This window comes from Lepisosteus oculatus, chromosome 14 (genome assembly GCF_040954835.1).
Source record: "Lepisosteus oculatus isolate fLepOcu1 chromosome 14, fLepOcu1.hap2, whole genome shotgun sequence".
Lineage (NCBI taxonomy): Eukaryota > Metazoa > Chordata > Actinopteri > Semionotiformes > Lepisosteidae > Lepisosteus > Lepisosteus oculatus.
In genome coordinates this window covers 40745734-40773053 of record NC_090709.1, presented here as the reverse complement: position 1 = coordinate 40773053, position 27320 = coordinate 40745734, and the positions used below count along the sequence as shown (strand labels likewise).

Sequence of the window (27320 nt, the reverse complement as noted above, 5' to 3'; positions counted from 1 at the left end):
CATCACAGGACACACACACACACTCACACACCCTGGACAGGACACCACACACTCACACACCCTGGACAGGACACCAGTTCATCACAGGACACACTCACAGACACTCACACACCCTGGACAGGACACCAGTTCATCACAGGACACTCACACTCACACACCCTGGACAGGACACCAGTCCCTCACAGGACACTCACACTCACACACCCTGGACAGGACACCAGTCCATCACAGACACACACACACTCACACACCCTGGACAGGACACCAGTCCATCACAGACACACACACTCACACACCCTGGACAGGACACCAGTCCATCACAGACACACACACACTCACACACCCTGGACAGGACACCAGTCCATCACAGGACACACACTCACACTCACACACCCTGGACAATACACTAGTCCATCACAGGACACACTCACACTCACACACCCTGGACAGGACACCAGTCCATCACAGACACACACACACTCACACACCCTGGACAGGACACCAGTCCATCACAGACACACACACACTCACACACCCTGGACAGGACACCAGTCCATCACAGGACACACACACACACTCACACACACCCTGGACAGGACACCAGTCCCTCACAGGACACTCACACTCACACTCACACACGTCGTGAACTGAAACTTGTTCAAGTTAGTTCAAGCATTTCTTCAGCATGGTGGTGTTCCTAGTGTCAAAGTAAAATGGACAGAGACGCTCAGTCTTGAGCCAGTGATTCTTTATCATTTTGCTACAGGTGAAAAGATACAATAAATATGTTCCTTTATAAGATTAAAGTAGAACAGTGTCCAGTCAGTCCAGGGGTCTGTGTCCCCGGTCCAGTCAGTCCAGGGGTCCAGTCGGTCCAGGGGTCTGTGACTCCGGTCCAGTCAGTCTAGGGTCACAAGTCCGCTCCGATGGCTTTTTAATCATCTCTGTGGATTTTGAAAAAAAGATGTAAAAGAGTAAAGAGTAAAAAGCTGCATCAAGGCTTTTGAGAACCTTGACAGCTCTCAAACTGGAGTTCCATGACTCCGCTGGTAATCAATCATTTTTAAAGTACAGTTTAATCATGAAGTACCTCCAGATTCCTGCTTCCAGGACCCTCAACACTAATGGTGGCTTGTGGGGGTGTCAGTAGATGGTGTTGTCTCAGGGAGTGTGGGGGTGTCAGTAGATGGTGTCTCAGGGAGTGTGGGGGTGTCAGTAGATGGTGTTGTCTCAGGGGTTGTGGGGGTGTCAGTAGATGGTGTTGTCTCAGGGGTTGTGGGGGTGTCAGTAGATGGTGTTGTCTCAGGGGTTGTGGGGGTGTCAGTAGATGGTGTTGTCTCAGGGGTTGTGGGGGTGTCAGTAGATGGTGTTGTCTCAGGGGTTGTGGGGGTGTCAGTAGATGGTGTTGTCTCAGGGGTTGTGGGGGTGTCAGTAGATGGTGCTGTCTCAGGGGTTGTGGGGGTGTCAGTAGATGGTGCTGTCTCAGGGGTTGTGGGGGTGTCAGTAGATGGTGTTGTCTCAGGAGTTGTGAGGGTGTCAGTAGATGGTGTTGTCTCAGGAGTTGTGGGGGTGTCAGTAGATGGTGTTGTCTCAGGGGTTGTGGGGGTGTCAGTAGATGGTGTTGTCTCAGGGGTTGTGGGGGTGTCAGTAGATGGTGTTGTCTCAGGAGTTGTGGGGGTGTCTGACGTCAGACAAATCAGTAGCTCGTGAGCGCCGGCATCCCAGTAGATCGTGACCATAGCCGTCGTTGATTGGTTAACCCACTCGGCTCCCGTCGACGCCATTCGTTGGTCCCGGCGGTGAAACTGCGCCTGGGGCGGCCGCCATCTTGGCTCTGCGGTCTCCTGCAGTTCCTACGGCGGGCTTCCGCGATTTGAGCCGCAATGGCGGCGCCGGCCTTTAGCGTATCCGGCTTCCTGCTCGGCCTCACATGACCCGGGAGTCACAAGGCGACAGCCGCGGTCATATGACTGCCGCTTGGTGCCTCAGGGGCTGCGCTGTCCTGTTTTCTACCCCCGACAAGTGCTGAAACGGAACTATTTCCTGAGTTTTCCTCCGTGTCCGAGCGGCGAGAGATGGACGCTTCGGTGGGCAGGAGACGGGAAGCGCTCAGCTTTTCTCCCGGGACACTTGCGCTGGTGTTGTGTCTGGTTCCGGCAGTCTGTGCCCAGCTCGGAAAGGTGGAAAATACTTATGATTGCAGTATTGTCTTGCTTCTGCTATTGTTGTTGTTGTTGTTTATGTGTGCGCAAAGATGATCGCTTGGCGTTAGCTGAAGCTTCACTGTGCTTGGGAAACGGTAGCCTGACGTGTTAATACTGCGATTCACAGATACAAGAGTTTAGGACACTCTTTTGGGGGGCGAGGTTAATGTACTGGAGTGTCCAGTCAGTGTGTGTGTGTGTGAACCCCTCTCTCTCTCAGTGCAGTGTTCATGTACTGGAGTGTCCAGTCAGTGTGTGTGTATGAACCCCTCTCTCTCTCTCAGTGCAGTGTTCATGTCCTGGAGTGTCCAGTCAGTGTGTCTGTATTAACCCCTCTCTCTCTCAGTGCAGTGTTCATGTACTGGAGTGTCCAGTCAGTGTGTGTGTATGAACCCCTCTCTCTCTCAGTGCAGTGTTCATGTACTGGAGTGTCCAGTCAGTGTGTGTGTATGAACCCCTCTCTCTCTCTCAGTGCAGTGTTCATGTACTGGAGTGTCCAGTCAGTGTGTCTGTATGAACCCCTCTCTCTCTCAGTGCAGTGTTCATGTACTGGAGTGTCCAGTCAGTGTGTCTGTATGAACCCCTCTCTCTCTCAGTGCAGTGTTCATGTCCTGGAGTGTCCAGTCAGTGTGTCTGTATGAACCCCTCTCTCTCTCAGTGCAGTGTTCATGTACTGGAGTGTCCAGTCAGTGTGTGTGTATGAACCCCTCTCTCTCTCAGTGCAGTGTTCATGTACTGGAGTGTCCAGTCAGTGTGTGTGTATGAACCCCTCTCTCTCTCAGTGCAGTGTTCATGTCCTGGAGTGTCCAGTCAGTGTGTCTGTGTGAACCCCTCTCTCTCTCTCAGTGCAGTGTTCATGTACTGGAGTGTCCAGTCAGTGTGTCTGTATGAACCCCTCTCTCTCTCAGTGCAGTGTTCATGTACTGGAGTGTCCAGTCAGTGTGTGTGTGTGAACCCCTCTCTCTCTCAGTGCAGTGTTCATGTCCTGGAGTGTCCAGTCAGTGTGTGTGAACCCCTCTCTCTCTCTGTGCCCCTCAGGTCCGCCCCCTGGTGTTTGAGGAGCAGCTGCTGTGGGTCAGCGGGGGGGCAGGCTCGGTCAATACCTACCGCGTCCCCATCGTGATCTCCACGCCCGCGGGCAGCCTGCTGGCCTTCGCCGAGGCGCGGAAGGACTCCCCCTCCGACAGCGGCGCCAAGTTCATCGCCGTGCGGCGCTCCACGGACCGGGGTGAGGGCGCCGGGAGCGCTGGGAGCCGTGCGGATGTGGGATGAGTGTTGTGTGTGGATCGGGCCTCATGGCGGGCCGGGGGGGTGTGAGTGCGTTTCTGTAGCTCCTGTCCCGTCCCTGTCAATGGTTCTTGCTCTTCCCTCGTGCTGGAATCCTCCCCCCGGTCCGTCTTGCTCTTCCCTCGTGCTGGAATCCTCCCCCCTGGTCCGTCTTGCTCTTCCCTCGTGCTGGAATCCTCCCCCAAGTCCGTCTTGCTCTTCCCTCGTGCTGGAATCCTCCCCCCGGTCCGTCTTGCTCTTCCCTCGTGCTGGAATCCTCCCCCCGGTCCGTCTTGCTCTTCCCTCGTGCTGGAATCCTCCCCCCGGTCCGTCTTGCTCTTCCCTCGTGCTGGAATCCTCCCCCCCGGTCCGTCTTGCTCTTCCCTCGTGCTGGAATCCTCCCCCCGGTCCGTCTTGCTCTTCCCTCGTGCTGGAATCCTCCCCCCCGGTCCGTCTTGCTCTTCCCTCGTGCTGGAATCCTCCCCCCGGTCCGTCTTGCTCTTCCCTCGTGCTGGAATCCTCCCCCCGGTCCGTCTTGCTCTTCCCTCGTGCTGGAATCCTCCCCCTGGTCCGTCTTGCTCTTCCCTCGTGCTGGAATCCTCCCCCTGGTCCGTCTTGCTCTTCCCTCGTGCTGGAATACTCCCCTTTCCCTGTCATTCCCTGGTGCTCTTCCCTCGTGCTGGAATACTCCTCTTTCCCTGTCATTCCCAACACTCTTCCCTAGTGCTGGAATACTCCCCTTTCCCTGTCATTCCCAACACTCTTCCCTAGTGCTGGAATACTCCCCTTTCCCTGTCATTCCCAACACTCTTCCCTAGTGCTGGAATCCTCCCCTTTCCCTGTCATTCCCAACACTCTTCCCTTGTGCTGGAATACTCCCCTTTCCCTGTCATTCCCAACACTCTTCCCTCGTGCTGGAATTCTCCCCTTTCCCTGTCATTCCCAACGCTCTTCCCTCGTGCTGGAATCCTCCCCTTTCCCTGTCATTCCCAACACTCTTCCCTCGTGCTGGAATCCTCCCCTTTCCCTGTCATTCCCAACACTCTTCCCTGGTGCTGGAATACTCCTCTTTCCCTGTCATTCCCAACACTCTTCCCTCGTGCTGGAATACTCCTCTTTCCCTGTCATTCCCAACGCTCTTCCCTCGTGCTGGAATCCTCCCCTTTCCCTGTCATTCCCAACACTCTTCCCTCGTGCTGGAATCCTCCCCTTTCCCTGTCATTCCCAACACTCTTCCCTAGTGCTGGAATACTCCTCTTTCCCTGTCATTCCCAACACTCTTCCCTAGTGCTGGAATACTCCTCTTTCCCTGTCATTCCCAACACTCTTCCCTGGTGCTGGAATCCTCCCCTTTCCCTGTCATTCCCAACACTCTTCCCTGGTGCTGGAATACTCCTCTTTCCCTGTCATTCCCAACACTCTTCCCTGGTGCTGGAATACTCCTCTTTCCCTGTCATTCCCGGTGCTCTTCCCTCGTGCTGGAATACTCCCCTTTCCCTGTCATTCCCAATACTCTTCCCTGGTGCTGGAATACTCCTCTTTCCCTGTCATTCCCAACACTCTTCCCTGGTGCTGGAATACTCCCCTTTCCCTGTCATTCCCTGGTGCTCTTTCCTGGTGCTGGAATACTCCCCCTGCCCCCAGGCGCCACCTGGAGCCCCTCCTCCTTCATCGTGGACGACGGGGCGCGGGCGGACGGGCTGAACCTGGGCGCGGCCGTGGCGGACCGCGAGCGCGGCCTGGTCTTCCTGCTCTACTCCCTGTGCTTCCACGGCAACGGCTGCCGGGACACCGGCACCATGGTGGTGCGCAGTGGCGACGACGGGCTCAGCTGGAGCCGCCCGCGCAACATCACCGCGCAGCTGGGGGTCCGGGCCTTCGCCCCCGGGCCGGGCTACGGCATCCAGGTGAGGGGGGGGGGACTGGGAGAGGGGCCGGACTGGGAGAGAGACAGGGGGAGAGGGGCCGGACTGGGAGAGAGGGGCTGGACTGGGAGAGGGGCCGGACTGGGAGAGAGACAGGGGGAGAGGGGCCGGACTAGGAGAGAGGGGCTGGACTGGGAGAGAGGCTGGGGAGAGGGGCTGGACTGGGAGAGAGACAGGGGGAGAGGGGCCGGACTGGGAGAGAGACAGGGGGCCGGACTGGGAGAGAGGCTGGGGGCTGGACTGGGAGAGAGGGGCTGGACTGGGAGAGAGACAGGGGGTGAGGGGCTGGACTGGGAGAGAGACAGGGGGCCGGACTGGGAGAGAGACAAGGGGCCGGACTGGGAGAGAGACAGGGGGTGAGGGGCTAGACTGGGAGAGAGGCTGGACTGGGAGAGAGGCAGGGGGAGAGGGGCTGGACTGGGAGAGAGGCTGGGGGAGAGGGGCCGGACTGGGAGAGAGGCTGGGGGAGAGGGGCTGGACTGGGAGAGAGGCTGGGGGAGAGGGGCTGGACTGGGAGAGAGGCTGGGGGAGAGGGGCTGGACTGGGAGAGAGGCAGGGGGCTGGACTGGGAGAGAAGTAGGGGGAGGGGGGCTGGACTGGGAGAGAGGGGCTGGACTGGGAGAGAGTCTGGCGGAGAGGGGGCTGGACTGGGAGAGGGGCTGTACTGGAAGAGAGGCGGGGGGCTGGACTGGGAGAGAGTCTGGGGGAGAGGGGCTGGACTGGGAGAGGGGCTGGGGGAGAGGGGCTGGACTGGGAGAGAGGCTGGACTGGGAGAGAGGCAGGGGGAGAGGGGCTTGACTGGGAGAGGGGCTGGGGGAGAGGGGCTGGACTGGGAGAGAGGCTGGGGGAGAGGGGCTGGACTGGGAGAGAGACAGGGGGAGAGGGGCTGGACTGGGAGAGAGGCAGGGGGAGAGGGGCCGGACTGGGAGAGGGGCTGGGGGCTGGACTGGGAGAGAGGCAGGGGGAGAGGGGGCTGGACTGGGAGAGAGACAGGGGGAGAGGGGCTGGACTGGGAGAGAGGCAGGGGGCTGGACTGGGAGAGGGGCTGGGGGAGAGGGGGCCGGACTGGGAGAGAGGCTGGGGGCTGGACTGGGAGAGAGACAGGGGGCTGGACTGGGAGAGAGGCTGGGGGAGAGGGGGCTGGACTGGGAGAGGGGCTGGGGGAGAGGGGCTGGACTGGGAGAGGGGCTGGACTGGGAGAGAGGCTGGGGGCTTGACTGGGAGAGGGGCTGGGGGAGAGGGGCTAGACTGGGAGAGAGGCAGGGGGAGAGGGGCTGGACTGGGAGAGAGGCAGGGGGAGAGGGGCTGGACTGGGAGAGAGGCAGGGGGCTGGACTGGGAGAGGGGCTGGGGGAGAGGGGGCCGGACTGGGAGAGAGGCTGGGGGCTGGACTGGGAAAGAGACAGGGGGCTGGACTGGGAGAGGGGCTGGGGGAGAGGGGCCGGACTGGGAGAGGGGCTGGACTGGGAGAGAGGCTGGGGGCTTGACTGGGAGAGGGGCTGGGGGAGAGGGGCTGGACTGGGAGAGAGGCAGGGGGAGAGGGGCTGGACTGGAAGAGAGGCGGGGGGCTGGACTGGGAGAGAGGCAGGGGGCTGTACTGGAAGAGAGGCAGGGGGAGTGTTGATCTCACTCCAGTGTCTGTACCGACCCCCCCCCGGTGCAGAAGCGTCTCCCCCCGGCGCGGGGCCGGCTGGTGGTCTGTGGACACGGCACCATCGTCGGGGACGGCGTCTTCTGCGTGCTGAGCGACGACCACGGCGCCACCTGGAGGAGCGGGGGGGCGCTGAAGAGCATCCCCTACGGCCAGCCCAAGAGGCCGGGGGACTTCATCCCCGACGAGTGCCAGGTGAGGGCCAGGGCTCGGACCCGCCGCCCGCCCCCGGGGGGTCTGTCTGCGTCCAGGCTGTGGGCACTGAGCCTGTCCTCTCTGGACAGCCGGGTCTGCCTGTGTCCAGTGTGTGTGTCCAGGCTGTGGTCACTGAGCCTGTCCTCTCTGGACAGCCAGGTCTGCCTGTGTCCAGTGTGTGTGTCCAGGCTGTAGTCACTATGTTTGTCCTCTCTGGACAGCCAGGTCTGCCTGTGTCCAGTGTCTCTGTCCAGGCTGTGATCACTCTGAGCCTGTCCTCTCTGGACAGCCGGGTCTGTCTGTGTCCAGTGTGTGTGTGTCCAGGCTGTGGCCACTCTGAGCCTGTCCTCTCTGGACAGCCGGGTCTGTCTGTGTCCAGTGTCTGTGTCCAGGCTGTGGTCACTCTGAGCCTGTCCTCTCTGGACAGCCAGGTCTGCCTGTGTCCAGGCTGTGGTCACTCTGAGCCTGTCCTCTCCGGACAGCCAGGTCTGCCTGTGTCCAGTGTGTGTGTCCAGGCTGTGGTCACTCTGAGCCTGTCCTCTCTGGACAGCCAGGTCTGCCTGTGTCCAGTGTGTGTGTCCAGGCTGTGGTCACTGAGCCTGTCCTCTCTGGACAGCCGGGTCTGTCTGTGTCCAGTGTGTGTGTCCAGGCTGTGGTCACTGAGCCTGTCCTCTCTGGACAGCAAGGTCTGCCTGTGTCCAGTGTGTGTGTCCAGGCTGTGGTCACTCTGAGCCTGTCCTCTCCGGACAGCCAGGTCTGCCTGTGTCCAGTGTCTGTGTCCAGGCTGTGGTCACTCTGAGCCTGTCCTCTCTGGACAGCCAGGTCTGCCTGTGTCCAGTGTCTGTGTCCAGGCTGTGGTCACTCTGAGCCTGTCCTCTCTGGACAGCCGGGTCTGTCTGTGTCCAGTGTGTGTGTGTCCAGGCTGTGGTCACTGAGCCTGTGCTTCGTCAGGGTCTGTTTCTGTTTGTTGTGTCTTATTGTGGTCAGATATTCAGCCAGTGTGTATTGTGCGTATTGTCTCTCTCTCTCCAGCCCTTCGAGCTGCCGGACGGCTCGGTCGTGGTCAACGCCCGCAACCAGAACCGGTACCACTGCGAGTGCCGCATGGTGGTGACGAGCGGCGACGGGTGTGAGACGCTGCCCCTGGAGACGCTGCGCTTCGACGAGGCGCTGGTGGACCCCACGGTGGCGGCCGGGGCGCTGGAGAAGGACGGGGTGGTGTTCTTCGTCAACCCCGCCGACAGGAAGGACCGTGAGTCACGGGGCGGGGGTGTCCACTCACTTGTCCACTTATCCCCGCGTCCATCCCCTCGTCCCCTCGTCCGTCCACATGTCCATTTGTCCCCGATATGTGGACACGGGGACATGTGGACGGACATGTGGACATTTGGACATGTGGACACGGGGACATTTGGACATGTGGACACGGGGACATTTGGACATGTGGACAGACATTTGGACATGTGGACACGGGGACATTTGGACAGGTGGACATGGGGACAGACATTTGGACAAGTGGACATGTGGACACGGGGACATGTGGACAGACATTTGGACACGGGGACATGGGGACAAGTGGACATTTGGACATTTGGACATGGGGACAGACATTTGGACAAGTGGACATTTGGACATAGGGACAGACATTTGGACATGTGGACATTTGGACATGGGGACAGACATTTGGACATGTGGACATTTGGACATGGGGACACGGGGACATTTGGACAGGTGGACATGTGGACATTTGGACATGGGGACAGACATTTGGACATGTGGACATTTGGACATGGGGACACGGGGACATTTGGACAGGTGGACATGTGGACATTTGGACATGGGGACAGACATTTGGACATGTGGACATTTGGACAGACATGTGGACATGTGGACACGGGGACATTTGGACATGGGGACACGGGGACATTTGGACAGGTGGACATTTGGACATGGGGACAGACATTTGGACAAGTGGACATGTGGACACGGGGACATGTGGACAGACATTTGGACACGGGGACATGGGGACAAGTGGACATGGGGACAAGTGGACATTTGGACATGGGGACAAGTGGACATATGGACACGGGGACATTTGGACATATGGACAGACACGGGGACATGGGGACAGACATCCGTCCTCTCACTTGTTCCTCCCTCCTCTCTCCTCTGCCTCAGGGGTCAACCTGACTCTACGCTGGTCCTTCACCAACGGCACGTCCTGGGAGCCCGAGACGGTGAGGGTGTGGGACGGCCCCAGCGCCTACTCCTCCATGACCTCGCTGGACAGGACGGTGGAGGACAGGAAGTACGTCTACGTCATTTACGAGAAGGGACACCAGAGCGCCTACGAGTCCATCTCCATCGCCAAGATCCACCTGTACGGTGGGCTGTAGCAGGGCGAGAGAGTGTGTGTGTGTGTGATTCTGACTGGTTCTGGTCCTGAATTTGATCCGATTAGTCCAATTAATGAGAAGGTGAAGGTTTGGCATCTCTAGGACCAGCTTTGCGTACCTCTCTCCTTCGACGATTTCTGGGCCGTCCAGTCCTGGTCCTGGAGGGGTCAGTGTGTGTGTGTGTCTGCAGAGTCTCCAGGGGTCTTTAAAGCAGGGCTGTCCAGTCCTGGTCCTGGAGGGGTCAGTGTGTGTGTGTGTCTGCAGAGTCTCCAGGGGTCTTTAAAGCAGGGCTGTCCAGTCCTGGTCCTGGAGGGGTCAGTGTGTGTGCGTGTCTGCAGAGTCTCCAGGGGTCTTTAAAGCAGGGCTGTCCAGTCCTGGTCCTGGAGGGGTCAGTGTGTGTGTCTGCAGAGTCTCCAGGGGTCTTTAAAGCAGGGCTGTCCAGTCCTGCTCCTGGAGGGGTCAGTGTGTGTGTGTCTGCAGTCTCCAGGGGTCTTTAAAGCAGGGCTGTCCAGTCCTGGTCCTGGAGGGGTCAGTGTGTGTGTGTCTGCAGAGTCTCCAGGGGTCTTTAAAGCAGGGCTGTCCAGTCCTGGTCCTGGAGGGGTCAGTGTGTGTGTGTGTCTGCAGAGTCTCCAGGGGTCTTTAAAGCAGGGCTGTCCAGTCCTGGTCCTGGAGGGGTCAGTTTTTACAGAAAAGTCTCTTTAGATCACTAACACCTGAATCGCTGGGGGAGATTCCAATGAAGACATGTTGTGTTTAGGAGCGAGGGCCTGTTAGTGATCTTGTCCCTCGTTCCGTCATCGCCTCTCGTGATGTCTCTCAGAGGGATCACTTGTAGCGAGGAGAGATGCCCTGTCCAGCTGTGCTGTGTCCAACAGGCTCACAGCTCAGGGGGGAGTTTGTAGTGTGTGTGTGCGCAGAGCAAGGAATCAGAGGACAGCGCTGTGTCCCACAGGCCCACTGCTCAGTTATTTTGTCGGATCGATGGGCAGAGGCGTCGAACTGCATCCTGCGCTTAAGAGCTGATGCGTCTTCCAAGAAAAGGAACACAGAAGATTCTACACGAAGGAGATTTGAAAAGGGACGACATTTCTGCCATACCACGCGTTTACACCCCCCAAACACACACACACAATAGCGTCTCCAAACTCATCTCCACCTTCCGCGTGTCTGAAACAACGCTAGGGGGGACATACCTGATCTTCTGTACCGATCGTCGTACTGTGTTTCATAAACTGGCCCGAAAGAAAATAATAAACGGTCTGGAGCTCTTCTACACACGATAGTTTTTTCTCCACTGAATTGCGTTTATTGGTTTCACCGACGAACACGTACACGCTTACAGGTCATGCAGATGGTCACTGAATCACAGGGACGCGGACTGGACGTTTTCCCGAGACGTTTCTTTCCAGATACATTCCGCATAAGGTTTTTCCCAAGCCGGCACCGACCCGGAACAGACTGTGTTTCTCCCTGTGGGCCGCAGGGCAGAGCAGAGCAGGAATCGGGAGATCTGGGCTCGTGAACCGGAAGGCTCAGGGTTCAAACTCCCCTGCGCTTGGCAGGACAGGAGGTGCAGGGCATCAGGAGAGCAGCGAGGGGCGTCTGAATGCTCAGAGATCTCTGTCTCCCCCTTGTGGAGCGGATGTGTACTGCAGCCCGCTGGTCTCCTGAGGGTTTGTCCAGCCATCTTCCTCATCATCTTCCTCATCATCGTGGACGACGGGGCGCACACACACACACCCTGGACAGGACCCCAGTCCATCACAGGACACACACACACTCACACACCCTGGACAGGACACCAGTCCATCACAGGACACACACACCCTGGACAGGACACCAGTCCATCACAGGACACACACACACACTCACACACCCTGGACAGGACACCAGTCCATCACAGGACACACACACACACACACCCTGGACAGGACACCAGTCCCTCACAGGACACACACACACTCACACACCCTGGACAGGACACCAGTCCATCACAGGACTCACACACACACTCATACACCCTGGACAGGACACCAGTCCATCACAGGACACACACACACACTCATACACCCTGGACAGGACACCAGTCCATCACAGGACACACACACACACACCCTGGACAGGACACCAGTCCATCACAGGACACACACACACACACCCTGGACAGGACACCAGTCCATCACAGGACACACACACACACCCTGGACAGGACACCAGTCCATCACAGGACACACACACACTCACACACCCTGGTCAGGACACCAGTCCATCACAGGACACACACACTCACTCACACACCCTGGACAGGACACCAGTCCATCACAGGACACACACACTCACTCACACACCCTGGACAGGACACCAGTCCATCACAGGACACACACACACACACCCTGGACAGGACACCAGTCCATCACAGGACACACACACACACACCCTGGACAGGACACCAGTCCATCACAGGACACACACACACACACCCTGGACAGGACACCAGTCCATCACAGGACACACACACACACACCCTGGACAGGACACCAGTCCATCACAGGACACACACACACACCCTGGACAGGACACCAGTCCATCACAGGACACACACACACACACACACCCTGGACAGGACACCAGTCCATCACAGGACAGTCACACACACACACTCACACACCCTGGACAGGACACCAGTCCATCACAGGACAGTCACACACACACACTCACACACCCTGGACAGGACACCAGTCCATCACAGGACACACACTCACACACCCTGGACAGGACACCAGTCCATCACAGGACACACACACCAGTCACACACCCTGGACAGGACACCAGTCCATCACAGGACACACACTCACACACCCTGGACAGGACACCAGTCCATCACAGGACACACACTCACACACCCTGGACAGGACACCAGTCCATCACAGGACACACACACACTCACACACACCCTGGACAGGACACCAGTCCATCACAGGACACACACACACTCACACACACCCTGGACAGGACACCAGTCCATCACAGGATACACACACACACTCACACACCCTGGGCAGGACACCAGTCCATCACAGGACACACACACACTCACACCAGGGCCAATTTTCCCAGAATCCAGTGAAACCCGCCGCCATGTTCCGAGCCTGCAGCGCTGGCGAATATGTGGAGCTCATGCAGACCCCACACAGACGGCGTCCCCCAGGCTCAAAACGGAACCCAGGGCCCCAGCGCTGCAAGGACTGGGATTGGGGACCCCCTGAGCTGTAGGGCTCGCTGGACTGGGGTCCCCAGCTGCTCCGCGCTGCCGCCCCGGTGGTGGTGGTGGTGGTGTTGTGTCGAAGCAGAGGGAGCAGAGGCACGGCGGTGTGGGATTTGGCGGCCTCTAGTGGCGGCGGCCGGTCACTGCAGGTCCTCCGGCCTGCCTCCTGCCCCAGCGGTGTGGACCCCCGAGTCTGCAGGACCCCGACCCCCCCAGCTATAAAGGTGAGTGAGAGAGCCTGGCACTGTGGCACTGTCTGTGTCTGTCCTCCCCCGTCTGTCTCCCTCCTGCCTCTCTCTCTCTGTCTGTATCTGTCTCTCACTCTCCCCCGAATCTCTCTTCCTGTCTCTCTCTCTGTCTGTCTGTATCTGTCTCTCTGTCTGTATCTGTCTCTCACTCCCCCCCGTATCTCTCTTCCTGTCTCTCTCTCTGTCTGTATCTGTCTCTCACTCTCCCCCGTATCTCTCTTCCTGCCTCTCTCTCTCTCTGTCTGTATCTCTCTCACTCCCCCCCGTATCTCTCTTCCTGTCTCTCTCTCTGTCTGTCTGTATCTGTCTCTCACTCTCCCCCGAATCTCTCTTCCTGTCTCTCTCTCTGTCTGTATCTCTCTCTCACTCCCCCCGAATCTCTCTTCCTGTCTCTCTCTCTCTCTGTCTGTATCTCTCTCTCACTCCCCCCGAATCTCTCTTCCTGTCTCTCTATCTATCTGCCCCCCCCCCCCACTGTCTCTAGGCGTCTCTCTCTCTCTCTCTCTCTCTCTCTCTCTCTCTCTCTCTCTCTCTCTCTCTGTCTCTCTCTGTCCCCCCCCGGCCCCCCGCTGTCTCTAGGCGGGGAGCTGGTAGTTGGGGTGGATCTGCGGGGAGATCTGGCAGCTCAGGCTCAGCATCTGCCTCAGCACCCTCTCCCGGTTGCGCTGGTAGCTGCCCTGCATGGACTGGATCTTCTGACGGGTCTGCTGCTCCACCTCCGAGGACAGGTTCCCCTGAGAGCCCAGGACCTGAGGACAGAGACACAGTCCAGCAGCACTGCACTGAGAGAGAGAGGGGCTCACACACACACACACTGACTGGACACTCCAGGACATGAACACTGCACTGAGAGAGAGAGGGGTTCACACACACACACTGACTGGACACTCCAGTACATGAACACTGCACTGAGAGAGAGGGGTTCACACACACACACTGACTGGACACTCCAGGACATGAACACTGCACTGAGAGAGAGAGGGGTTCATACAGACACACTGACTGGACACTCCAGTACATGAACACTGCACTGAGAGAGAGAGGGGTTCATACAGACACACTGACTGGACACTCCAGGACATGAACACTGCACTGAGAGAGAGAGGGGTTCATACAGACACACTGACTGGACACTCCAGTACATGAACACTGCACTGAGAGAGAGAGGGGTTCATACACACACACTGACTGGACACTCCAGTACATGAACACTGCACTGAGAGAGAGAGGGGTTCATACACACACACTGACTGGACACTCCAGTACATGAACACTGCACTGAGAGAGAGAGGGGTTCACACACACACACACACTGGACACTCCAGTACATGAACACTGCACTGAGAGAGAGAGGGGTTAATACAGACACACTGACTGGACACTCCAGTACATGAACACTGCACTGAGAGAGAGAGAGGGGCTCATACAGACACACTGACTGGACACTCCAGTACATGAACACTGCACTGAGAGAGAGAGGGGTTCACACAGACACACTGACTGGACACTCCAGTACATGAACACTGCACTGAGAGAGAGAGGGGTTCATACACACACACTGACTGGACACTCCAGTACATGAACACTGCACTGAGAGAGAGAGGGGTTCATACAGACACACTGACTGGACACTCCAGTACATGAACACTGCACTGAGAGAGAGAGGGGTTCATACACACACCCTGACTGGACACTCCAGTACATGAACACTGCACTGAGAGAGAGAGGGGTTCATACAGACACACTGACTGGACACTCCAGTACATGAACACTGCTCTGAGAGAGAGAGAGGGGTTCATACAGAAAGACAGCAGAGAGTGTGTGTGTGTGCGTGTGCGTGTTCTCTCACCATGTGCTGTTTCTGTGAGAAGAGCTTCTCTCTGTCGGCCCTGTACTGGTCGATCTCTAACTGGGCCTCCTCTTTCGCCTGTTTCAGCCTGCGGGTCTTTCCTGAGCGGACGGGGAGAGAGGAAAACGAGAAGGGGCGTTCAGGGAGACCCGGGCGTGGGGGACCCTGTGGAACCCCAGAACTGACAGCCAGCTGGGTAAGCAACACTCTGGCGTTGGACAGGTTACGTTTCTCTTCAGAAAGGTCACTGAGGAGCCCATTGGGTAGCTATGTGAGCTAGTAGAGACTGGACACAGGGAGACCTGGCTGTGCAGACCGGGACAAGGCTGGGCAGCTTGTTCCCCACCCCCGCTCCCCTCTGCGTACAGAAGAGCCTCCTGTCCTGACTGGAGGAGCTCACCCAGCTGTGTCTGGAGAGGAGCCAGGGTATCGGCTTCAACCACATGGCTGGGCAGCTTGTTCCCCACCCCCACCCCCCTCTGTGTACAGAAGAGCCTCCTGTCCTGACTGGAGGAGCTCACCCAGCTGTGTCTGGAGAGAAGCCAGGGTATCGGCTTCAGCCACAGGACTGGGCAGCCTGTTCCCCACCCCCACCCCCCTCTGCGTACAGAAGAGCCCCCTGTCCTGACTGGAGGAGCTCACCCAGCTGTGCCTGGAGAGGAGCCAGGGTATCGGCTTCAACCACAGGACTGGGCAGCCTGTTCCCCACCCCCACCCCCCTCTGCGTACAGAAGAGCCTCCTGTCCTGTCCGCTTTTATGACGCGTTTTGCAAACAACATCGAAACGAGGGCTTGTGCAGCGTGAAACCAAAGATCGGGCTGCGTCAGCAGCTCTGTCCGTGTCTCAGTGATCTTGATCACCGGCCCTCGCTGCTCGGAACCGGGTCGTGCGCTGACCGGTCCCGGCGGACTGACGGCGATCGCCGCCACACGGGGTACCCACCCCCCCAGATCCAGCCCCGGTCCGCTTACGCTTTCGCGCCTCGGCCACCTTTTCGGCCGCCCGCTTCTCCGCCTGCAGGAGCTGCTGGATGCCCTGCGACTGGCTCGCCATCGCGCCCGGGTCCTGCTCCGAGGATGAGGAGGAGGAGGAGGATGGTGGTCCTGTTTATCGCCGCTGAGCGCTTTCCCGTCTGTCTCTCTCTCTCTCTGCCTCTGCGGCACCGGCGAGCGTGAGCGCGCAAGCCCGGCCGCCCGCGCGTGCCCGCGGCCCGGTGACGCCACTCTGCGGTGGCGGCGCCGCTTTGATCCGCCTCGCCTCCCGAACGCGGGTGACGCGCGTCTCCTGTGACGTCACTCGCCCGGCGCCGGTCGGTGTCTTTTTTTTTTTGTTTTATTATTTGGACTTTTTTTTCCCCTCGTCGTCTTCTCGTTTTGAATTGTTTTGAGCGGGCCTGCTGTACCTGCGGCCGTCACCGGCGGCTCTGGACGGGAGCGCAGGCGTTAGTCGCCTTTATTCTGCGCGATCGCGGGTCCGTGCCCGTGCGGCTGGAAACGGCACAACCTTCAGCTTGCGTCATTTTCAAACGGTAAAGATGGGATTCTACAACTAAAACCATCCGGTTTTCAGGCCGACCCCTCTTACAGGCGGCTTGGTCTCGCAAGACTGTGTGTGACGCAATCCATATCAATATAGAGATCAGAAATAACAATAATAATAATATCGAGAAATCATGATAAGGTCAGGACAGGAGGCTCTTCTGTACACAGAGGGTGGTGGGGGTGGGGAACAAGCTGCTCAGCCGTCTCTTCTCTGGACAGCCAGGTCTGCCTGTGTCCAGTGTCTGTGTCCAGGCTGTGGTCACTCTGAGCCTGTCCTCTCTGGACAGCCAGGTCTGCCTGTGTCCAGTGCCTGTGTCCAGGCTGTGGTCACTCTGAGCCTGTCCTCTCTGGACAGCCAGGTCTGCCTGTGTCCAGTGCCTGTGTCAAGGCTGGACAGCCAGATCTGCCTGTGTCCAGTGTCTGTGTCCAGGCTGTGGTAACTGAGCCTGTCATCTCTGGACATCCAGGTCTGTCTGTGTCCAGTGTTTGTGTCCAGGCTGTGGTCACTGGCTGTCCTCTCTGGATAGCCAGGTCTGCCTGTGTCCAGTGTGTGTGTCCAGGCTGTGGTCACTGAGCCTGTACTTCGTCAAGATCTGTTTCTCTCTGCTGTCTCTTACTCTGATCCGATGTTCTGGTAGTGTATTTTGTCCATTTAGGATTTTGTGATCTGTAGTCACTGAGCTTATCTGATGTCTGTCTGCATACCATACCCATACAGTGTTATCGGATTATGTTGATATCCCCAGCGGGCTCAATAACTGGAATGTAGTTCCAAAGCGTAGCGGGGACACGAATAAAAACTACATGTCCCAGAATGCACCGTCCGCCAAGGCTGTCGGGAAGGACATTATGCAAACTGACCAGTAACCGTTCACGAAAGAGACGCTTCGCCGTCAGGCGGCGGTAGTGTAGCGGCTGTTGATGGCGAAGCCCAAACGGAGTCGGAGGACCGAAGGGAACTCAAAACTAAGGATAAACCGCGGTAAAGGCGGCTGTTTCCAGCCCGGGACCGGAGTTTGCGGCCTGAGGCCGATGCGGGGACGGGGGGTTTGCGGCTGAAGGTGTCTGAGGCGGGTCGGTCCTCCGGGAGCGCGCAGCTCTAACGGCCGCCCGAATTCAAAACCCGCCCCGCGGGGTCGCGCGCGCACGCACTTCCCGGCTCCTCCCCGGAAACAGGAAGTGTCGCCGGTGGCGGGAAGGGGCGGGAGCGGAGCTGTAGGAGAGGAACGTTTCCGAAGCGGAAAAAAGACGACGTGTCGTTTCGCTTTTTACCCGCGGCTTAAAAAAAATTCTAGAGAACTAATAAAAGATGGCGGAGGGACCTCCCCTGAGGTCTCAACGCGCCACGAAAACGTTTGTCCGGGTTTAAGAGGTCAAGGGCGGACTTTGCTGAGTCAGAAATTTCCGCGTTCAGCAACAACACGGAGAAACGCAGCGAGAGCAGCCGGCTGTGGACGGAGGAGACGATGGACACAGACGGTCACGACGTCCAAGCAGCAGGAGCAGCTCCGTGGACAGCTCAGGAATGGGCCGCCACAGGACAGAGACTCCGGGGACATCGCTTTTAAAGGTCCTGTCGTTCACACTGGACTGTACAGCCTCGATAAGACAGCAGCCCACTGGACACGACGCCCACAGGTCCTGACGTTCACACACTGGACTGGACACTACAGCCTCGATAAGACAGCAGCCCACTGGACACGACGCCCACAGGTCCTGACGTTCACACACTGGACACTACAGCCTCGATAAGACAGCAGCCCACTGGACACGACGCCCACAGGTCCTGACGTTCACACACTGGACTGGACACTACAGCCTCGATAAGACAGCAGCCCACTGGACACGACGCCCACAGGTCCTGACGTTCACACACTGGACTGGACACTACAGCCTCGATAAGACAGCAGCCCACTGGACACGACGCCCTCAGGTCCTGACGTTCACACACTGGACACTACAGCCTCGATAAGACAGCAGCCCACTGGACACGACGCCCACAGGTCCTGACGCTCACACACTGGACTGGACACTACAGCCTCGATAAGACAGCAGCCCACTGGACACGACGCCCACAGGTCCTGACATTCACACACTGGACACTACAGCCTCGATAAGACAGCAGCCCACTGGACACGACGCCCACAGGTCCTGACGTTCACACACTGGACACTACAGCCTTGATAAGACAGCAGCCCACTGGACACGACGCCCACAGGTCCTGACGTTCACACACTGGACTGGACACTACAGCCTCGATAAGACAGCAGCCCACTGGACACGACACCCACAGGTCCTGACGTTCACACACTGGACTGGACACTACAGCCTCGATAAGACAGCAGCCCACTGGACACGACGCCCACAGGTCCTGACGTTCACACACTGGACACTACTGCCTCGATTAGACAGCAGCCCACTGGACACGACGCCCTCAGGTCCTGACGTTCACACACTGGACACTACAGCCTTGATAAGACAGCAGCCCACTGGACACGACGCCCACAGGTCCTGACGTTCACACACTGGACGCTGCAGATGGTGGAGATGGTAGTTGTGTCCCTATGGAGAGGACGATGTGGCCAGGGATCTGGGAAAGCCTGGGAGAATCCCAAGAAGATCCGAGGGAGGTGAGAGTTGTGGACCTGGTAAGTCAAGGCTGGTGTCTTGAGAGCGCTGCTCATGAGGAAGATCGGAGGTGTACGGAGGACTGTGTGTGGATGTTTGAGGAGATTGAATAATCTGAGGTGCTCGTGGTCCTCTGTGATTGAAGCTTATTCACTGTGCTGGCCTGTGACTGCCCTGTGATCTATTAGCTTTGTTGGTCTGTGACTGCCCTGTGATCTACTCACTGTGCTGGTCTGTGACTGCACTGTGATATACTCACTGTGCTGGTCTTTGACTGCACTGGGATTTATTTGCTGTGCTGATCTGTGGCTATACTACGATCTATTTGCTGTCCATGTCTGTGATTACACTGGGATCTATTCACAGTGATGTTCAGTGACTACGATGGGATCTATTCATGGTGATGTTCAGTGACTGCACTGTGATCTACTCGCTGTGCTGGTCTGTGACTGCACTGTGATCTACTCGCTGTGCTGGTCTGTGTCTGCACTGTGATCTACTCACTGGGCTGGTCTGTGTCTGCACTGTGATCTACTCACTGGGCTGGTCTGTGACTGCACTGTGATCTACTCACTGGGCTGGTCTGTGTCTGCACTGGGATCTACTCACTGGGCTGGTCTGTGACTGCACTGTGATCTCTTTTTGCTGTTCTGGTCTGTGGCTCTACTACAATCTATTTGCTGTGCATGTCTGTGATTACACTGGGATCTATTCACGGTGATGTTCAGTGACTATGCTGGGATCTATTTGCTGTGCTAGTCTGTGATTACACAGGGATCTATTAGCTGTGCTTGTCTGTGACTACACTGGGATCTATTAGCTGTGCTGGTCTGTGACTTCTCTGGGATCTACTCGCTGTGCTGGTCTGTGACTTCTCTGGGATCTACTCACTGTCTTGGTCTGTGACTACTCTGGGATCTACTCACTGTGCTGGTCTGTGACCACACTGGAATATATTGGCTGTGCTGGTCTGTGACTACTCTGGGATCTACTCACTGTCTTGGTCTGTGACTACTCTGGGATCTACTCACTGTGCTGGTCTGTGACTACTCTGGGATCTACTCGCTGTGCTGGTCTGTGACTACTCTGGGATCTACTCACGGTGCTGGTCTGTGACTACTCTGTGATCTACTCGCTGTGCTGGTCTGTGACTACTCTGGGATCTACTCGCTGTGCTGGTCTGTGACTACTCTGGGATCTACTCGCTGTGCTGGTCTGTGACTACTCTGGGATCTACTCGCTGTGCTGGTCTGTGACTACTCTGGGATCTACTCGCTGTGCTGGTCTGTGACTACTCTGGGATCTACTCGCTGTGCTGGTCTGTGACTACTCTGGGATCTACTCGCTGTGCTGGTCTGTGACTACTCTGGGATCTACTCGCTGTGCTGGTCTGTGACTACTCTGGGATCTACTCGCTGTGCTGGTCTGTGACTACACTAAAATAACTTGTGTTGCAAACCAAAAGTGAACCTTCATTTGTTTCGGGAAATGAAAAGACAACACAATCAAGATGCAAAGCTCTTTAATTTCTGATAAAAGTTCAATGACAAAATGATTATTTATTATCACGGTGATGTTCAGTGACTACGATGGGATCTATTCACTGTGATTTTCTGTGACTATGTTGGGATCTATTTGCTGTGCTGTTCTGTGACTGCACTGTGATCTACTCGCTGTGCTGGTCTGTGATTACTCTGGGATCTACTCGCTGTGCTGGTCTGTGACTGCACTGGGATCTACTCGCTGTGCTGGTCTGTGACTGCACTGGGATCTATTCACCGTGCTGGTCTATGATTACTCTGGGATCTACTCGCCGGGCTGGTCTTTGACTGCACTGTGATCTACTCGCTGTGCTGGTCTGTGACTGCACTGGGATCTATTTACTGTGTTGGTCTGTGACTGCACTGTGATCTCTTTTTGCTGTTCTGGATTGTGTATGCACTGTAATCTATTTGCTGTGCTGATCTGTGGCTATACTACGATCTATTTGCTGTGCATGTCTGTGATGACGCTGGGATCTATTCACGGTGATGTTCAGTGACTACGATGGGATCTATTCACGGTGATGTTCAGTGACTACTATGGGATCTATTTGCTGTGCTGGTCTGTGACCACTTGGATCTATTCGCTGTGCTGTTCTGTGACTGCACTGTGATCTATTCGCCATGCTGGTCTATGATTACTCTGGGATCTACTCACTGTGCTGGTCTGTGTCTGCATTGTGATCTACTCACTGTGCTGGTCTGTGTCTGCACTGTGATCTACTCACTGTGCTGGTCTGTGTCTGCACTGTGATCTACTCACTGTGCTGGTCTGTGTCTGCACTGTGATCTACTCACTGTGCTGGTCTGTGTCTGCACTGTGATCTACTCACTGTGCTGGTCTGTGTCTGCACTGTGATCTACTCACTGTGCTGGTCTGTGTCTGCACTGTGATCTACTCACTGTGCTGGTCTGTGTCTGCACTGTGATCTATTTGCTGTGCATGTCTGTGATTACGCTGGGATCTATTCACGGTGATGTTCAGTGACTACGATGGGATCTACTCGCTGTGCTGGTCTGCGACTGCTCTGGGATCTACTCGCTGTGCTGGTCTGTGGCTACACTAAAATAACTTGTGTTGCAAACCAACAGTGAACTTTCATTTGTTTCGGGAAATGAAAAGACAACACAATCAAGATGCAAAGCTCTTTAATTTCTGATAAAAGTTCAATGACAAAATCATTATTTATTATCTACGTATTGTTTCTCCTGAATTAAAAACAAATAGTATAGGAAATACTATTTAAGTTTATATTTAAATTTAATTATCAGTCCCAAAGTTTTTAATATATTTTTACTGCGATCCCAATTTCTCAGTTATTAAATCTTGGTAAGAAAATAAATTCATTTTTACTGAATGTAAAGCTTGTATAAATTCTGAATTGAGCACAAAAATGTGAACTGTGTAAGTAAGTAAGTCGCCATGCTGTTAGTCACAGTTCGATTCCATGACCTGCGAGGTGAGGCGGCCCTTCCTGCTCACTAGTCCCTGTGATGACTAATGTCCTGGGATGGACAAGCAGGTAAGTAGAGGTTGTGCAGCAGATATTTCACCACAGAGATGTTCCAACGTGATGCACGCAGAGTTAACAAGTAGTGCTTGTGGATAAACCCGTCTTGTGTACAGCGTCGTTTAAATTAAAGTTGTGAATAGAAATGAATTTACGTTTTACAGCAGTACCTTACTTTCATAGTAAGAAATGCAGCACAGAAGCACAGAGATCAAGACTGAAGAATGCTGGATATCTGGTGAGTCTTTGCCAAGACGTGAAAGGACGCAGACATCATCTGTGAGTGGGAAATGTGGTTTTGCAGGAGGAGAGATCTGCTCAGTCAAAAGCATGGTGTCCATCCTGCAGCTGCATTTCGCTGGTGTGACGGACAGGACTCACACTGTTCACCCTACAAGAGACACACTGAGAGTCAAACAGGGGCGTGTCGCTGGTGTGTGACAGTCAGGACTCACTCTGAGAGTCAGACAGGGGCGTGTCGCTGGTGTGTGACAGTCAGGACTCACTCTGAGAGTCAGACAGGGGCGTGTCGCTGGTGTGTGACAGTCAGGACTCACACTGAGAGTCAGACAGGGGCGTGTCGCTGGTGTGTGACAGTCAGGACTCACTCTGAGAGTCAGACAGGGGCGTGTCGCTGGTGTGTGACAGTCAGGACTCACGCTGAGAGTCAGACAGGGGCGTGTCGCTGGTGTGTGACAGTCAGGACTCACACTGAGAGTCAGACAGGGGCGTGTCGCTGGTGTGTGACAGTCAGGACTCACGCTGAGAGTCAGACAGGGGCGTGTCGCTGGTGTGTGACGGTCAGGACTCACTCTGAGAGTCAGACAGGGGCGTGTCGCTGGTGTGTGACGGTCAGGACTCACACTGAGAGTCAGACAGGGGCGTGTCGCTGGTGTGTGACAGTCAGGACTCACTCTGAGAATCAGACAGGGGCGTGTCGCTGGTGTGTGACAGTCAGGACTCACACTGAGAGTCAGACAGGCGTGTCGCTGGTGTGTGACAGTCAGGACTCACGCTGAGAGTCAGACAGGGGCGTGTCGCTGGTGTGTGACAGTCAGGACTCACTCTGAGAGTCAGACAGGGGCCTGTCGCTGGTGTGTGACAGTCAGGACTCACTCTGAGAGTCAGACAGGGGCAGTAAAGGAGTCTCAGTACCTCTGTAGCAGATGAAGCTGAGCTTCTCCTCACAGTCACGGTTGGTCCAGTTCCCCCCTTTGTCTCTGTCCAGGGCTCCACAGTAGCTGTTAGTTGTGCACTGATGGTCTCCCCCTGTACCCCAGTTCTGATAATTAAGCGGTTGTCCATTCACCCAGAACCAGAACCCGAAGACCCGACTCTGTCGCAGGCCCAGCCAGACCAGGCTGGACTCAGCAGACTGGGCCTCTTCAGCAGCGTAGCTCTGCTCCTGGTGTGACTGGATATCCGCCAGGCCAGTGTGGTGAGTCTGACAGTGATCCAGGGCCTCAGCCCAGGACTTCTCCTCTCTCACCAGGACGAGCTCTCTTCTGTCTGCAAGAGAGCAGGAGAGACTGTCAGAGACGTGGCAGCCGAGTAGGTCTGAGTTCAATCAGTCGATCGCAGCTCAGATCAGATAGGCAATGCCAGCAAAAATCATTAAATCACTTAACCCCAGACCGATCAATCAGTTTCTACACCAGGAGTCTCCTGACTGATGTTAGTGCAGCGTCTGTGAGCTGTCCTCTCCAGTTTCTACACCAGGAGTCTCCTGACTGATGTTAGTGCAGCGTCTGTGAGCTGTCCTCTCCAGTTTCTACACCAGGAGTCTCCTGACTGATGTTAGTGCAGCGTCTGTGAGCTGTCCTGGCCAGTTTCTACACCAGGAGTCTCCTGACTGATGTTAGTGCAGCGTCTGTGAGCTGTCCTGGCCAGTTTCTACACCAGGACTCTCCTGATTGATGTTAGTGCAGCGTCTGTGAGCTGTCCTGGCCAGTTTCTACACCAGGAGTCTCCTGACTGATATTATTTCCCTTCAAGACACGAACCCAAGTGGAAAACGAGCCGTCCTCACCCCAGTGACAGAAGAAGGGTCTGATCTCACTGCAGTCTGTCTCTGTCCATCTGCCTCTCGGGCTGCCCTGCAGGTCCACCTGCGCACATCTCTGACCACCTGCTGACCCAGGCTGCCCTCCTGCCCAGTTCCTGAAGCTGGACGCCCCCTGGTCTGACCACTTCCAGGGCTCGTTGTACAGGCCGATCCACACTCTGTGACCTCGCGCTGACCTCTGAACCTCCTCATTCTCACTCTGGTTCCTCACACTGACCAGCTCTGTGTGATTCTGTCTGCAGAGACTCTGGGCTTCAGTCCAGGTCTGGTTGAGTTCAATCAGGGTGACGTTACTGCGCTCTGAGCAGACAAGACAATGTATCAGTCAAAATGTCAGTGAGATACTGGAGTGATGGACTGTCTTCTTACCTGTGTTGAGTGACAGTGGTGAGGTGTGTCTCTGATTCAGAGCAGAGAGACGTCAGTGAGACACTGGTGTGATGGACTGTCCTCTTACCTGTGTTGAGTGACAGTGGTGAGGTGTGTCTCTGATTCAGAGCAGAGAGACGTCAGTGAGACACTGGTGTGATGGACTGTCCTCTTACCTGTGTTGAGTAACAGTGGTGAAGTGTGTCTCTGATTCAGAGCAGAGAGACGTCAGTGAGACACCGGTGTGATGGACTGTCCTCTTACCTGTCTTGTTGAGACACATGAAGTAGTTTCTCTCCTGACAGTCTCTCTCTTCCCATCCTCCCTCAGAGTCCATCAGCACACAGACGCGCCCCTGGGTTTGAGTGTAGGGGCTCCCTGCAGCTCCCCCAGACCCCGGGACTCTCTGTGTGTTGTTATACAGACCAATCCAGGCTCCTCCTTTATCACCAGTGTTTGTGAGGTTGAGAAGTTGTCTCTGCTGCTCCTCAGTGAACACAGTGACCAGGTCTGTGTGATTGTACCGGCAGTATTTCTGAGCTTCAACCCATGACAGTTTATAGCGTATGAAGTGGTACTGCTCGGAGGAGTTTGTTGCTGTAAATAAAATAGATAGAAATAAGATTTCTGTACATTCTGAAACTGTCGTTTACTTGATGTTCTGTCTCTAAATTCATTATTGGCTCTTGATGTAGTTCTGTGCTGCTGCTGGGAGACTGAGGTCAGACGAGGGAGATACAGCTCTCTGCTGCTGTTCTCTCAAGCTGGATTCTCCTGAGACAAACTCAGCCCCCTGAGCTACTGCCTGGGGCTCTGGGACACTCTGTCAGGTTGTGACTCACCAGTGTAGCAGAAGAAGGGGCTGGGATGTGTTCCACCTGCATCGTTCCAGCCACCTCTTTTATTATTATTATATACACCATCCTGTAAATAGATCTCAGTGGACTGGGGTTCTTTTCCTCCATTGGGGTCCCCAGGACTCCAGTTGCGAAACCCAGAGCGCCTCCCGTCAGACCACTCCCAGCCGTCCTGGAGCAGAGCGATCCAGACAGCGTGTCCCTGCGCCGTCGTCCTGATCTGTTCGGACTCTCCCACACTGTCCACCCGGGGCAGGTCGGAGCAGCTCTCTCTGCAGTGTCTCTGGGCGTCAGCGAAGGTCTTGTTTTCCCTGATCAGCCTGTACTGCTGTCCCCCACCTGCGAAGACAAAGATCAGGAGTGACGGTGTGTACAGCTGTGAGACTACAAATCCCACAGTGCTTTGCACACCACCGTTTCCTGTTTCCTGTTCATTCCTGTCTAAAGTTGAACTCGGCACTCACTCTCAGATTGAGTGTTGTCTCACCTTGACTCTCACATATGAAGTAGTTCTCCTCACTGCAGTTTCTCTCCTCCCAGAATCCCGCTGCGTTGAGAACAGCGCAGGGGAGCCGACTCCTCCAGTGGGTGAAGGTCACGACCTCTCCGCCAGACCACCGCCAGCTCTCTCTGCAGTCTCGGTACAGGCCTATCCAGGCTGCGACATTGGGCAGGTTAGTGGTGTTGAGGACTGTGTCCATGTCTGCTGTGCTGTTGATGGAGGCCAGGTCAGTGTAGTTGTCTCTGCAGTGTCTCTGAGCGTCGGTCCAGTTCAGGGGTGAGTCCACAAAGTAGAACTTCCTGATGAGGCCGGATTCAGGAGGACAGAGCACTGGGGACAGAAAACCAAGCAGGTGGAGTTCTGGCGAGCAGCAGCAGCTGTGCTTTAGAAAGTAGTTAATAACCTCAGGCTACTCCCCGCGAGCCCAGTCCCCTGAGAGAGAAGGATATCACTGGGGAGGGGGGTCTGTACAGATACACAGGAGACAGAGCTCCCCTCCCTCCTCCTCTCCCTCTTTTCCAGAGAAACTGGGGCCCAGGGAGTCACCTGTAACCTTGCCTGTCGTGTCCAGGATTCGCCGGGTATCGCCCAACACCGATACCTGCGGCCCGAGTGCTGGAACGAGGTTGAGACAGAGGTCAGAGGTCACTCACCGGCCACGGCCAGCAGCAGACAGGCCAGCCCCTCCCTCTCCATCTCCGCGGCGCCGCTGGGAGGTCAGGCAGCGCGTGTCCAAGCCCTTCCCTGGACAGGCAGTGGGGTCAGTCCGCTGGCCAGCCCCTCAGACAGCAGAGCTGGGAGCCGGACAGGAAGTCACGCAGGTGATCAGCTGGGTGCGCCGTCGGTCAGCGTGTCAGACAGACATCAGGAGCAGCAGCAGAAGGGACAGCTGTTTCTCTCCCTCTGTCTTTCCTCTCATTCACTCTGTACTTGTCTCTCACTGTCTCTCCTTCTCCCCTCTCTCTCTGTACCGGTCTCTGTCACTCTATCTCTCCTTCTCCCCTCTCTCTCTGTACCGGTCTCTGTCCCTCTATCTCTCCTTCTCCCCTCTCTCTCTGTAACTGTCTCTCTTTCTCTCCTCTCTGTACCTGACCCTGTCCCTTTCTCTCCTCTCCTCTCTCTCCCTCTCTACCTGTCTCCCTGGTACCAGTTAGAATAAAATACCAGCTATTGATTAACTAGGCAAATGAGGACAGCTCCTATCTGTCCAGAACTCTGAATAGCACACTGTACAGTAAGTTAAGTCTGTAAAGAAGGAAAAACTGACCTGTCCCAATTTTCATTGTCTCTTTGTCTCAGTTCCCTGT

At 56.1% G+C, this 27320-nt stretch overlaps 3 protein-coding genes across 5 annotated transcripts; 1 reads left to right on the top strand and 2 right to left on the bottom strand.

Annotated features, from left to right (window-relative positions):
* Positions 1–1924: 1924 nt before the first annotated feature.
* On the top strand, positions 1925–10911 carry LOC102691581 (sialidase-1-like). Its single transcript, XM_069197954.1, has 6 exons — positions 1925–2180; positions 3243–3432; positions 5115–5377; positions 7058–7240; positions 8273–8492; positions 9419–10911. Exons 1-6 carry the CDS (start codon positions 2076–2078, stop codon positions 9634–9636), a joined length of 1179 nt encoding a protein of 392 aa, XP_069054055.1. The 5' UTR covers positions 1925–2075; the 3' UTR covers positions 9637–10911.
* A 7-nt stretch (positions 10912–10918) lies between these two features.
* Positions 10919–16309, bottom strand: LOC138242445 (V-type proton ATPase subunit G 2-like). Of its 2 annotated transcripts, none has more exons than XR_011191572.1 (4): positions 15971–16308; positions 14999–15099; positions 13573–13898; positions 10919–13464 (listed from the first exon to the last, which is right to left on the bottom strand). XR_011191572.1 is itself a non-coding variant. In XM_069197979.1 (4 exons), exons 1-3 carry the CDS (start codon positions 16050–16052, stop codon positions 13725–13727), a joined length of 357 nt encoding a protein of 118 aa, XP_069054080.1. In that variant the 5' UTR covers positions 16053–16309; the 3' UTR covers positions 10919–13556; positions 13702–13724. The 2 variants fall into 2 exon arrangements, 1 of the variants encoding a protein (XP_069054080.1); XM_069197979.1 differs by having other exon boundaries at positions 10919–13556; positions 13702–13898; positions 15971–16309.
* Positions 16310–21876: 5567 nt separating this feature from the next.
* On the bottom strand, positions 21877–26757 carry LOC138242436 (macrophage mannose receptor 1-like). 2 transcript variants are annotated; one of them, XM_069197932.1, is made up of 7 exons: positions 26667–26757; positions 25999–26343; positions 25497–25850; positions 24919–25251; positions 24250–24585; positions 23376–23729; positions 21877–22611 (listed from the first exon to the last, which is right to left on the bottom strand). In XM_069197932.1, the coding sequence occupies exons 1-7, from the start codon at positions 26707–26709 to the stop codon at positions 22607–22609; spliced, it is 1770 nt and encodes a 589-aa protein (XP_069054033.1). In that variant the 5' UTR covers positions 26710–26757; the 3' UTR covers positions 21877–22606. The 2 variants fall into 2 exon arrangements, with proteins under 2 accessions (XP_069054033.1, XP_069054032.1); XM_069197931.1 differs by lacking the exon at positions 21877–22611 and having other exon boundaries at positions 23158–23729.
* Between the last annotated feature and the right edge of the window lie 563 nt (positions 26758–27320).

Bases quoted from the DNA above. Each gene is read 5' to 3' on its own strand.
- LOC102691581 (XM_069197954.1), top strand. From the start codon at position 2,076: ATGGACGCTTCGGTGGGCAGGAGACGGGAAGCGCTCAGCTTTTCTCCC. The intron at 3,433-5,114 runs GTGAGGGCGCCG...CCCTGCCCCCAG, and splicing joins GCGGCGCTCCACGGACCGGG to GCGCCACCTGGAGCCCCTCC. The intron at 5,378-7,057 runs GTGAGGGGGGGG...CCCCCGGTGCAG, and splicing joins GGCCGGGCTACGGCATCCAG to AAGCGTCTCCCCCCGGCGCG.
- LOC138242445 (XM_069197979.1), bottom strand. From the start codon at position 16,052: ATGGCGAGCCAGTCGCAGGGCATCCAGCAGCTCCTGCAGGCGGAGAAG. The intron at 15,100-15,970 runs GTAAGCGGACCG...CCGTCCGCTCAG, and splicing joins GGTGGCCGAGGCGCGAAAGC to GAAAGACCCGCAGGCTGAAA. The intron at 13,899-14,998 runs GTGAGAGAACAC...CTCTGTCCTCAG, and splicing joins TCTCACAGAAACAGCACATG to GTCCTGGGCTCTCAGGGGAA.
- LOC138242436 (XM_069197931.1), bottom strand. From the start codon at position 26,709: ATGGAGAGGGAGGGGCTGGCCTGTCTGCTGCTGGCCGTGGCCG. The intron at 26,344-26,666 runs GTGAGTGACCTC...TTCTGTCCCCAG, and splicing joins TCTGCTGCTGGCCGTGGCCG to TGCTCTGTCCTCCTGAATCC. The intron at 25,252-25,496 runs GTGAGTCACAAC...TTTTATTTACAG, and splicing joins CCCCTTCTTCTGCTACACTG to CAACAAACTCCTCCGAGCAG.